Source organism: Myxine glutinosa, chromosome 4 (assembly GCF_964187855.1).
Source record: "Myxine glutinosa chromosome 4, kmMyxGlut1.1, whole genome shotgun sequence".
Classification (NCBI taxonomy): domain Eukaryota; kingdom Metazoa; phylum Chordata; class Myxini; order Myxiniformes; family Myxinidae; genus Myxine; species Myxine glutinosa.
Genome location: NC_136264.1, coordinates 16,463,410 through 16,476,688, shown reverse-complemented (window position 1 = coordinate 16,476,688; position 13,279 = coordinate 16,463,410). Strand labels below are relative to the sequence as shown.

The following is a 13,279-nucleotide window of genomic DNA, read 5'->3' as shown; positions in this document are numbered from 1 at the left end:
CATTTTGTTCCAAGTCTTTATTCTTAAATGCAATCAATGGTGTCCATCTTCCAATGTGCACGTGGCCATCTTTGTGCACGTTTTAAAATGTTTGTTCACCTTAAAAAAAAAAAAAAGCATTACAAGCACATGTCATGGAATTGCGTTTCAGAGTTAAGAAATCCGAACCAAAGGACAAATTATTTATGTTTGTAATTCTGGCCAAAGTGCCAAATGGTCCACTCGCAGTTGGTCCCAATCATGGTCGTCTCACTCGGATCATTTATCTTTTGAGCAGCATCTCTCCATTGGTTTGAACTTCTTGCACTCAGCTCTTGTGTCTTGTTCCTTCTTCTGCCGAACCGTTTTTAGTTTTTCTCCAGCTCTCTGGGACTTTCCTTCCCTTTGTTCTTTTTCCACCAATTCCTTGAACTGCTTCAGCTCAGCTGTAAAAAGAACCTGTGGAGTAGGTGAGATTATGAATATGGGCTGAGCGCATGCACACACGCACGACAGGCTTGCATGATAAAGCGGGGACCGGTCTCCAGGGCAAATGGGGGACCGGTCTCCAGGGCAAATGGGGGACCGGTCTGCAGGGTAAATGGGGGACCGGTCTCCAGGGCAAAGCGGGGACCGTTCTCCAGGGCAAATGGGGGACCGGTCTCCAGGGTAAATGGGGGACCGGTCTGCAGGGCAAATGGGGGACCGTTCTCCAGGGCAAATGGGGGACCGTTCTCCAGGGCAAATGGGGGACCGTTCTCCAGGGCAAATGGGGGACCGGTCTGCAGGGTAAATGGGGGACCGCTCTCCAGAGCAAAGCGGGGACCGTTCTCCAGGGCAAATGGGGGACCGGTCTCCAGGGCAAATGGGGGACCGGTCTGCAGGGCAAATGGGGGACCGGTCTGCAGGGCAAATGGGGGACCGGTCTGCAGGGCAAATGGGGGACCAGTCTCCAGCGCAAAGTGGGAACCAAAGTTTTCTAATAATTCATTATTGTGTCCTCTTGTATATATATATTTTTTAATACTAAGTCGAGGTTCGTGTGAGACTAAGAACACATAGACCATATAATAAAGGGAGCGGGAGACAAGAGGGGAAGAGAGAGAGAGGGAAGCAAATCACCAGCAGAGAACAAGGACATCGGGAGATCTGTGGAAGGGAGAGGGCTGGGGTGGGGTACATGGGATAAACAAGATGGACACTACAAGGACTTTCAGGTAAGAAAACAGAATTTGAAGTAGGTGGATTTGGGGTGGATTAATGGGGGTAGAAAAGATCAAGGTTTTAGATGGGGGATTTATGATTTTGGAAAATATGTTTTTGGGAGGTTTTGGATGGAAAAGATCAAGGTTTTTGGATGTTATGTGAGATAAGAGATGGTAGTGAACAGCTGTTTTGAAGACTTGGAGGGAGGAGTGGGATTGAAGGGAATATGGGATATTTGTGTTTATGTACATGTATTGTATTGTGTTTAACATTGTTCCATTTTCTTCCCCCAGATTAAATGCACTACAACCATTTTGCTTGGGTCGAGGCCCAACCAAGAATGCTAGATTGCATGAGCCGATGGATGGCTCACTCGATCTGTATTTGGCGTACGTCATCGCGTTACGTGCCCGCTTCAGTCAATAAGCATGTGAGACAGAAAGGCATTGAAGGTCAGACTTACCGACTGCGCCCAACCAGCATACGGACCCCACAGCTCCCGAAAAAAGTCACCTGAACACCACAGATACACCAATTCGCTCACTTTACACCCACACACACACCTTAAACCACATGTTTACTTTTTTCAGACCACTGGTAAAACCACACTTGAACACAACAGCACAAACTCTCAATCGGCCACAAATAGAAATGAGATGAAGACTCTTGCATTGCGTAACTGCTAAACTACTTGAGCAGAATTTTACACCTTGAGCCATGTGACAGTGAAATGACCTCCTTATTGTATACGAGTTTATGTAATCAGTTCATCAGATCACCGTGTCACATATCATACAGACTGGGTTCTGAGCGAGTATTCAGGGCACTTAACACACCTATGAAGCGATACATGCGTGGGGTGAGCGACGACGGGGCCTTTCCTGCACCGTGTGCACGGCAGGCTGGGTAGTCACGCTGTGCAATCTGCCACACATGCGTGTCTATGGGAACAGCATCTGTCTTGTCCAATGCCATGAGACAGACACAGTCAGCAACCTGACCAGGAAAAGGGAATGGAGGTCGAGGACACTTTTTAGCCAAGACAAGGTTCTGGTTCTGTTAGTCATTGTAAGTGTAGCTGTCCTTTATTATTATTATTATTTTCAGAATATTCCCATTTAATTTTATGTTTAATTAAACAATGTTCACGAAGAGATCTGTACAATGCCCCCTGCTCATGCATAGCATTTAGTGCCCTGAGGGCATTCAAGACTTGCCCACGACAATTGGACTGGCATTACATGTCGACTAGGAACGTGTCGACAATTTATGCCAGGAAGAGGAACGACAGACGCGCTTTTTATTGTGAGGCAGTTGCAGGAGAAGTACATGGAGAAGAGGAAGAAGCTGATTCTTGGGTTTGTTGATCTGGAGAAAGCATTCGATAGGGTTCCACGTGAAGTAGTGACATGGGCATTGAGGAAGTTAGGAGTGGAGGAATGGTTGATCAGAGTAGTGATCGGAATGTACAAAAGAGCGCGTACAGCTGTAAGGACGAAGTACGGGAAGAGTGGTGAGTTTGAGGTGAAGGTGGGAGTGCATCAGGGGTCGGTACTAAGTCCACGACTATTTGCAGCTGTGATGGAGGTGCTGGCTCAGAAGGTAAAGGAGGGTTTACCATGGGAGTTGTTGTATGCAGATGATCTGGTGTTGAATGCAGAAAGTGGATGGACTGAAGGAGAAGATGAACAAGTGGAAGGAATGTATGGAGACAAAAGGTCTGAAGGTGAATATCGGAAAAACGAAGGTGATGGCAAGTGGTAAAGCATGTGGTGAGGTGGAAAGAACTGGGAAGTGGCCGTGTGCTGTGTGCAGGAAGGGTGTCGGAGTGAACTCCATTCAATGTACAATGTGCGCTGAGTGGGTTCATCAAAAATGTAGTGGTTTCAGAGGGTCATTAACCAGTGTGGCAGCTACATTCAAATGTAAGGTGTGCACAGCAGAGGGAGCTGCAGATGGAGGAAATGTTGAGTTGGATCTTGGAGATGGCGTGAAGCTGGAAGGTGTGAAAACATTTTGTTACCTTGGAGACATGCTGAATGGACAAGGTGGATCAGACTCGGCAACGGTTGCTCGAGTGAGATGTGCATGGAAGAAGTTTCGGGAACTGAGTGGCGTGCTGACGAGGAGGGGAGTGTCGTTGAAGCTGAAGGGAAAGGTGTGTGCTGCATGTGTAAGAAGTGTGATGATTTATGGGAGCGAGACATGGGTAATGAACGTAGAGCAGCAACGAAGGCTGGAAAGGGTGGAAATGCGAATGGTTTGGTGGATGTGTGGAGTATCGTTGAGAGAGAGGAAGACAAATGATGAATTGCGAAAGATGATGGGAATAGAGCCTGTGATTGATGCTGAGAAGAGAAACAGGTTGAGATGGTTTGGTCATGTGTTGAGGAAGGATGAAAGTGACTGGTTGAGAAGAGTGATGGAAATGAATGTAGAAGGAAGTAGAGGACGGGGAAGACCGAGAAAGACTTGGCTAAAGATGGTGGAAGAAGAAATGCGGACAAGGGGAGATGCAGAAAATAGGGCAAAATGGAGAAGATTGTCATGGGTACCGCAAGGCTAACCCCCGCTCTTGCAGGGAAAATCGCCTTAAAATGCCAGTTGTTTGTTCTATTACATGTCGACTAGACCAGAGGAGGCAGATTCCCCCATCGTGAAGGTCAAAAATGAGAACATGGTCTTTCACAAATGCATAACTGACTCAGACTCGGCTTTCTTGTTGGGACTGAGTTGTGGCGAATAATGTAATGTCCTTGTGGACATTGGAATTGGCAGGAAGTTGGAATTGGAACTTAGCTTGGTTACCAGGAGTGGATGCGGTCTAATTTCAAGGTTTTAGGTCTCCTGAGACGAGCAGGAATTATTTGAGTCCAAATTAGGGTTGGTCATACAAAAAAAAGAGTTGGCCACCAAAATGTGTCCCGGATATGTAAGACTTTTTGTCGGTTTAATTGGGAATCAAATTTTCGACCAGTTTGATGATCCCTCCCCAGAATGATTTGGCCACCACAAACTACTGCGTCGATGCTGCTTCCTGTAGTGGAGAGGACCTTGAACGGTTTATCGATTTTGTCAATTCCTTCCGTTCTGCGCGCTTTTTCACATGGGAGATTGACTACCTCTGGCACCTTTCTCAACATCAATGTTTCGGTGAAAGAGAATGGACTTGCCACCATTGTCCATTACGAACCTACTGTTCACACAGCTCCCTTCTCGATACATCCTCCATTCCTCCCACATCCAAAGTTAAATTCCTATGGAGCGCATCCACAACACCGCCAAACGGCTTTGCAACCTTCTCCACTTCCCACAGTGGTTAGCATACCTCGATAAACTAGTTCTTCATCAAACATAAAGGCACTGAAGCCTCGAGTTCTGAACCCGTCATACATCACTCGCTTACCGGTGCTGTTGTGCACAAACTGTTGGATTTGATTTCAAAATGTCTGACCAGCGTTTGAAATCTCTACCATACAACTCACACCTTTGGACCGACTCCAGCCAGGGAGCAGAGTTGAGTCCAGGCCTCGCGGTAAGGTGTTTGGCGCAAGCCGTGCAGCCAGTCGATCCCACCACGTGCCAGCACCTCTCGTGCACATCCCGGCACGTACGCCGCACGGTAGCCAAAGCCAAGGCCACGCAGCTTCTCCTCCACCCCTTCTCCTATGGAATGTCAATTCAAATCATTGTGACAACACATTGAACAATTTGCCGGGAATGGTGGTGGAGAAATGAGAACTGTGAATGGGTTTGCGGCATTTGGGCACCTTAAGGGAGGACAACAAATGGAGGAATGGTTCATAATAACATTATGCAGGTCTGCCCAGGTACCATATGCATTTGTGGCACGTCCATCCTCAATCCTCTCTACATAATAGGAAGTCAAAATTGAATCTATCTGCATGATATTTTGAAGGATTCCATGGAGGACCCTGCTGGTTTTGTACTCCGCTGTTCCCTTTTTGGGATTCCGGTGCAGTGAGCTCCACTTACTGCTCCATACTTCTCTTTTAAAAGTGTTAGATTTATTTAATGAAGTGTGGCACAGAAAATCTTTGTCAGGCTGAGACTTCACCATTATTGAGTATTTGTGGATATCTAAAGTGCAATTGCTTTGAAAAGAAAGGTGAGAACAAAGCGCACGTACCAGCAAGACGATGCAGACATGGGAAGGAATAATAGGACTTGTCATCCAGCTGGAGAAGTTTGCGGCCAAAGGCTTCACAGAGACGGTTTACGAGTAACGTTATCCTGCTCAAGTTGTTGTTCGATGAGCAAATGAAGGCAAAGAGGCATTCCAGTGGGTCTTGTCGCAAGATGCGCACACCTGTGCACGACACGCAAAATAAACTCGTGATCAGCCAACGGACAGGCGTACAGCTCGAACATCGAAATCCCTGACCAATGATCTTACGCTCCACACGGGATGCCATTTGCTTTTGGTCAAGTGAGTCGTTAGCATGACTCTTTGGGTTGACAAGCAAACTCTTGTGATAATCAGCAGTTCAGTTGAACTCTGCTGTATATACGCACTTGAACCTGCATGGTCACAGCTTTGATAACAGTCACGTGGTCATCTTAGACAGAGAAAAAAGTGGTTTGCTCATGGGGTAAAGGAATCCATTTGGGTAAGACTTGAATCATTTATCTCTCAACAAAAGGGGCGGTTTGCGATTTAATCTGTTACGGACGTGGGATAAAAGGCTATTACATCTCTCCCATGCCATCTGCAATTGTCACAGGATGCCCAAATTGGTCGACAGAAGAATTCATTTTACCAATGGTTGATGTCACGTGAGGATTTTCAAGCTTCTTCTTCACTAAATCTGCCATGAATAAGGCGAGTGGATTCTCACCGAAACGTCGGCTCTACCAACTTGTAAGTCCAGCTTTTGCGTTTATAAACTTTTACTGATACTGTATAGAATATGGTGAATTCCAAAATCATCATATTTCTTCAGAGGATTTTTTTTTAAACATCCAAGAGCGATCGAAGCAGCGGTCTGTTGCCTTATACACCACACAGGTTCAATGTTTGGTCAGACTGAAAAAAATATCATTTGGTTAGGGCAGAAATTTGTAATGTGTTCATGGTGCCGGCAATAGCTCACCTCTTCTTCGTGAAGGACATTAAAGTCTACCAACTAATGCCGGCAGACAGAATGCTTGTTTGACGTCCATCCAAGGGACGGCACACACATTGATGAATCCCCCTGCCTGTGAAACACTGGGATGACAGTTTATAGCTAGACCAAGAATCGAACCCAGGCTAGACAGCTTAGAGGTGAGTGTGCATACGCCTAGGCGATGTCAACCCAAAGGAGGGGAACAGGCAGATACTGAATGAACAGACTCAAATTCAGGGTTGAAAATGTTGTGGGTAGGTAAGGAGCTATTGGTTTTACAGATGAAAGTAAAAAAACCACCTTTAGAGGCCATTTATAGCTAGACCAAGAATCGAACCCAGGCTAGACAGCTTAGAGGTGAGTGTGCATACGCCTAGGCGATTTTTAGGGTGACATAGTTCCGAACCCGAAGGATCGGTAACAGACACAATTTCGGTCTTCGAGGCCGGCCGATAGGCACAGTGTGACCAGAAGGGACGAGGTTCTCCTGACCACGTGGCCCTCGACTTGGTGGGGTTTGTCCGCACAATGTGGGCGCATCAGGATGAACTTTAGCCGGGGAGCGTTTGGGCGCCCCGGTCTGATACTGCCGCCCACGCGCAGAACAACTTGTGAGTGCACGTGGGTCCCGGCGGTCCCACTGGCCTAGTGCTACCATGTTTAGACAGCGAGATCCGTCCCCGGGCACCGACACCTACTCCCGGAAGTTGAGAGAATAGCGGCGTCAGGCACGGTAGGACACCCGCGGAGCCCCGGCGGACCAGGGACGCGCGAGCCTACGCGTTAGCGTGCTACGGCGGAATCAACCGCTTCGGCCACGGCCGGGCCGATATTCGGCCCGGTCGCACCGGAAATGAACTGGTTCGACACCCGCGCTAGAGAGGTCGCGGGCGACTGAGATGTATTAACAAATTAATTAATTAATTTGAGACGTCCAATTTCTAGTGTTTGGAAATTTGGAAGAGCTTGACCTTGTGAGGGCAAGGAGGAACTTAACACTTGACACTTAAGCTTAGTTTGAAGTACGTCCTGACCAGCGCTCACGGTGGGACGGCAAGGCAACCAGAAGGGACGAGGTTCTCCTGACCACGTGGCCCTCGATCTGGGAAGCGAGTGGCGTTCCATTAGTGGACGCGCCCCTCACGCCCGACTTTTGGGCGGCCCCGGCAGGCCGTTTGTTTTGACGTTCCGTGACAGGCCCCGCACCCCCACCTCCGGGCCGACCTGGCGACCGGAATGAATCCCGGTGTCCCGATCCGAACCTTCAGAGCGGGCCGGCTGGGGAGTGACTGGCACCCCGTACCTGCACTTTCCGTCCCTGCGGTCCCAAATACCGGAACCACCCGAATACCACTTTATTCGACAAAATGAGGTGCGGCCTACATCTAGGCAAGGCCGCGTGACGTCATCGCGCTTTCACCTTAAAAGACTTATTTGATATAAGTTAATATTTTGATATAAGCCTTAGAAAACCAACCCGATATAAGTCAATACCTCCAACGACACCTGAAACAGATGAAAGTAATATGCCAGTTGTAATAAGTACAGATGAAAGTAACACCTGCAAATTGTGGGGTTGTCATGGAGTTAGGAGTAGACTTATTAAATTGAAGTGACTCTTCAAAACTCGTTAAATAAAGCAAGTCCTTCAACAGTTAGAGGGTCGATTCATAAACCAGTTTTTTAATTCCCAATTTCCACACCCTCATGTACCCGATACCCACGCAGCCACCTGGCTTAGGTGTGGGTCTTTTCGAGTCCAGTCCTCGTGAAGATTTTCTACACAAACCCCCAACTGTAGGTAATCCTTCAGGATGGCCTCGTTCCCCAGCTTGCCGCCTTTCTCCTCCTGCCCAATGCACCGCATATCCTCAACATCCTTCGCCTTAGACCGGGCTTTGGGGTTTGATTTCCGAAGCCGAGGTTTGCTCCTCGAGTCACACTGCAACTCGCATCCCTGGTTTCCACCCACCACACTTAAGTGGCACTGTGGGCAGTAAATACAGGATAACACACGTACTGAAGGACAAAATAATTTCTCCAAACTGACATACTCTTCTTCAACAGTATAATTTCATTTTAAAATGCTAATAATACACATGAAGGGCTAAAAAAAACCTTGGGGGGGGGGGGGGGGGAATTGACCCTTGAAATATCCAAAATATCCCTTGAAAAATCAAAGATGGGCCGAAGGAAGGACATGGACAAAAAATCTCCCATATTCTTATGCAACATGGCGCATGCTGGAATCTGTATCAGGATAGGGCGGGCTTTCCGAAACCTGCACAACCCAGCGGCACTAAAGAAACTTCAAAAGTGCCTTTGATCTTCCGAAACAAAGATAGGAACATCTGCAGTGTCAAGCAAGAAGAGGAAGAAGAAGAAGAAGCCCGTTTCCAATGAAAGCACCGGAAATGTGTGAATAAAGAGTCATAAAAGCCATTGAAAGTTTAAAATGCCATTGCTATCCATTTGTAAAACTTTAAAAAGTCAATAAAAATAACACAACTCTGAAAAGTAATTCAACTCAAATACAGAAGGTAATGTTATGACATGACTGCATCACCTAACAAAGAGTTGGTGAATATTAAAAAAAATAGCCCCGAAAATCAAAAATAGCCCCAGAGATTTAAAAAACAAATAGCCTCGCAAATCAAATATTGCCCTGTGAATCAAAAAATGTTAGAAATACTTCGGAAATCAAAAGGTTGGCCTGAAAATAAAAATAGTAGCCCCAAATAATGATTATAATAATGATAATTTAAAAATCGCACCCGTGTCCAAAGGAAGCGGTTTAGTTTGGAATTTTTAATATGAAATAGGCAAACCTATAAACGAAGAAAACCCATTAGAATTCCCTTTAGAACCCCTTCAAATGACTCTTTAGATGCCTTTAGAATTACCCTTTAGAATCCTCTACAATTACACTTTAGAATTAAACACGGTGGGTAAGAAAGATACTTCATTTTTTACAGATGGATGGAAGGAAGGACATGGACAAATATTGAAGGAGCTTCACCACTTAAAAACTCCCAGAAAACAAAAGATAGCCCGAAAATCAAAACGTAGTCCCTCAAATAAAAAGGTAGCCCCACAAATAAAAAAAATAGCCCTCGAAAATCAAATAATACCTCTCGGGGGGGGGGAGGGATCCTTTTGAACCCGTGTTTGCGTGTTAAAGATCCGAAGTTTCTCAGTCTGGGTTCATAATCTGGGTTCATAAGTCTGGGTTCTGCTGTCTCAACAATGGATGGAGGTCCTCAATGCCAAACAGGAAATTAGAGCTGTCTCCCTCGACATATCACGTGCCTTCGACACGGTCTGGCACCCCGCTCTGCTCACCAAACTCTCCTCCTTTGGTATCCATGGAAATCTCCACGCATGGCTGGCGGACTTCCTCTCTAGTCGTCGTCAACGTGTGGCCCTGAATGGGTTTCTCTCATCTCCTCTTCCTGTTCAGGCTGGAGTTCCCCAAGGCAGTGTTCTGGGCCCCGTGCTTTTTCTGGTCTTCATCAATGATCTCTCTGACTCTCTCGAAAATCCTCTCTATCTCTTTGCTGATGACTCCACTCTCTGCCGCTCCATTCCTCTTCCCTCAGATCGGCAGTCTGCTGCCTCCTCACTCTCTGAGGACCTGGACAAAATCACAGACTGGTCAAACAAGTGGAACATGTCTTTCAATCCTGACAAATCTCACACTCTTACTATGTCTCTCCGAAAAGATCGACTGGACAACCCTCCCATCTACTTTCTCAACAATCCTCTCCAAGAAGTTCTGTCGCTCAAGATTTTGGGTCTCACTATCTGCCATGATCTTTCTTGGGAAAACCACATTTCCAAGCTGGCCTCCAAAGCCAGTCGCCGACTGGGCATCCTCCGTCGTGCGAAGTCCTTCCTCGGCACACCTGAGCTCCTCACCACATACAAGGCTTTCATCCGCAGCTCAATGGAATACTGTTCTCCCCTATGGGCCGGTGCTCCTGCCTCACACCTAGCTCGGCTTCACGCTGTTGAAACCAAAGCGTTCAGAATTATTGGAATCTCCCGCGATGAAGCTATCTCTGAGGGCCTTTCACTCACTCACCGCAGGCAGGTAGGTGGTCTTTCTGTCTTCTACCGACTCCTCTCCGGCCTTGCACCCCCAGCTCTCTCTGTGCTCTGTCCCCCAAATATTCCTACAGGTCGCACAAGATCTGCCAGCAACCCTCTGATGGTTAAACTGCCGAAATCTCGGCTCTCTGCTCACCTTCACTCTTTCATTCCTCTTTTCTCCCGCCTCTGGAACAAACTCCCTCACTCCCTTCAATCCCACTCCTCCCTCCAGGTCTTTAAAACAGCTGTTCACCACCATCTCTTATCTTCCCCCATCCAAAACCTTGATCTTTTCTACCCCCGCTAATTCACCCCAGATCCACCTTGTTTGAAATTCCAACTTCTTTCCTGGAAGTCCTGGCAGTGTCCATATGTTTTATACCTCTCCCACCGCCCCCTTCCCATGCCCCCCCCCCCCCAAAGCCCTCGCCCTCTCTCAGATCTCTCGATGTCTCCATGTCTCTCGGTCCCTGCTCTCAAATGTTGTGTTTGTGTCCTTCCCCCTCTCTCCCCATCTTGTCTACCGCTCCCGATGTTATATGTTTTATGTGTCGGTTTGTCTTTGTGTGTGATTAATGTTCGCTCTTTCACGAGCCTCGATCTTGTATACAAAAAAAAAAATAACAAAATAAAGATTAGATAGGCATATACTGTGTGTGTGTGTGTGTGTCATGTTTTTGTGGAGTTCTACTGTCCAGCTTTCTGATGTTGAATGTGATACACTGAAATGATTGGCATGACTTCCTGAGTTAATTAGGCTTAATAACTATAAATAATCTGGAAGAATTCCCATGTTTTAAACGCACGCCATTGTTAAGGTGTATAGAACAGTTTGATAGGTCCTTCCTTGGCTTGGCCTTCTAATTGCAAAATAAAATTAGAGGTCGAGGCCTACAGGCCTGATGTCTTGGGCCCACCAGAAAACCAATATGGTGGCCATATTATTTTGTCCGGGTGCCATGGTGGGTGGAGTCAAGCGACTAATGTGGGTGGGGTTCGGCAGCTGTCCTACCAATGAATGCACATTTCGAAAATCAACCCCCAACAAGAAGCACAACATCAACAGTAACAACAACCATGCAGAACAACAACCACACAAACAACCACATCAACAGTAAGAACAATCTTGTGGACCTGCGACGTGGAAGAAGAGAGAAAACATCAGATGCTTCTTACTCAAGTTATGGTCTGCAAAATGATTTTGAAAGGGCACATGATCTTTGACCTGTTGAACCCAAAAATTGAATCAGTTCATCTGTGCATCACAGTCCATAATTGTGCGAAGTTTGGTCAAAATCCCTTCAGTGGCTCATAAGTTATCGCAGTAACGAAAATCTTCAATGCACGAACTCGCAACCAGTGCGGGCATGAACAATCCAAGTTCAAAATTGGAATACTTCCTCTTTACCTTATTACTCGTCAAGATAGAATGCTTATCACATTTTTTAACTACCAGTCACATTGAAGTACTTACAATTTTCTTTACTACCAGTTACGGTACTTTAGTACTTGATCCCACTTTAGTACAATTCACAGAAAATAACACGGTTTATAACTACTATACATACACTGGAGTACTTACCTCTCCACACTCCATCTTCTCCTCGGAGCCGGTCCCATTTTCAGGGACCACAGGATAAACATGATACAAAATGGCATTTTCATCCTGGGTCAAAGTCCAAACACGTTCCGCTAAGACCCCGGTCCAATGGCCAGGTGCAGTCTCCTTCCACCTACAAACAAAAGCACACCATATGTGGTATACATGCAGCGTGGAAAAAATAAAACCGAGTAAACAAGAAGAAAAAGACATAAAATGTCACAGCCCCCACCGTGGTTTTCGTAATTTTTCTGTGCAGAGTTAAAGGCCGTCAGTCGGCCATCTTTGGTTAGATGACAAAACAAAATCTTCTACATATGTATACTCATGTATTGTCTTTGTGCCAAGTTTGAAGAAAATGAGTCCATGCATGTCTGAGAAATGGATGAGGACACGTTTAAGTAACAAAATGGCTGCCAATCGGCCATTTTGGATTCAACCATGAAAGAAAATGATGTGCGTATGTAACCCATCATTCTTTATCCGTGTGCCAAATTTGAACAAGATGGGTAAATGCATGTCTGAGACGTGGTTGAGGACATGTTCAATATCGGGGGTTTTTTTTACAACCAAAATGGCCACCAGTCTACCAGTCGGCCATCTTTGATCAATCGCAAAATGAAGTGAAGTGCACATATATGCCGTCATGTGCTGTGCTTGTGCCAAGTGTGATCAAAATTGGGCCATGCATGTTCATTAAACATGCATGGCCCGATGTTCATTTAGATCTTTGAGCGTTTATCTTTATTGCATCAGGACCCAATGACGACATGACGAGGTAGTTTGGGGCTTTGAAGAGCACGAGCGGTGTTCCGTATGAAGTGGGAGAAACCCAGGTCGGATGGTTGAATACGTACACGGTTCCACCTGAGAGACATGAAAATAATAAATAATAGGAGTATTTGTTAATACTAGGGCATGCCCGTACTATATATATATCTAAAATTATATCCCCCCCCTCTATTTACATGAAATGGTTTGGTCCAAAGCGAACGGCTTGCGAGTACGGTGACAATCCCCCCCCCTCTATTTACATGAAATGGTTTGGTCCAAAGCGAACGGCTTGCGAGTACGGTGACAATCCCCCCCCCCCCCCTCTATTTACATGAAATGGTTTGGTCCAAAGCGAACGGCTTGCGGAGTTTGGTAAAGAAATCGCCATAGCGTGCACAAACGCGCAGGAAAGCGAAAGAATCGCAAATTAGTTTTAATTAGTTTTAAAACATAGTTTAACGGCAACATAGTTTGCCAACGTGAAATAAATGAATACGCT

General features: G+C 46.2%; 1 protein-coding gene across 1 annotated transcript in view; it reads right to left on the bottom strand.

Moving 5' to 3' along the window:
• Positions 1-2: 2 nt before the first annotated feature.
• The window catches only part of OGG1 (8-oxoguanine DNA glycosylase), a 134,544-nt gene continuing 121,267 nt past the window's right edge, over positions 3-13,279 (bottom strand). Inside the window, exons 3-9 of the mRNA XM_078775501.1 lie at positions 11,989-12,139; positions 8,028-8,301; positions 5,336-5,515; positions 4,673-4,851; positions 2,022-2,181; positions 1,649-1,698; positions 3-438 (exon numbers count right to left, since the gene is read on the bottom strand). Coding sequence (XP_078631627.1) covers positions 259-438; positions 1,649-1,698; positions 2,022-2,181; positions 4,673-4,851; positions 5,336-5,515; positions 8,028-8,301; positions 11,989-12,139 — 1,174 coding nt within the window. The 3' untranslated portion in view covers positions 3-258. The remainder of the gene's footprint in view (positions 439-1,648; positions 1,699-2,021; positions 2,182-4,672; positions 4,852-5,335; positions 5,516-8,027; positions 8,302-11,988; positions 12,140-13,279) is intronic.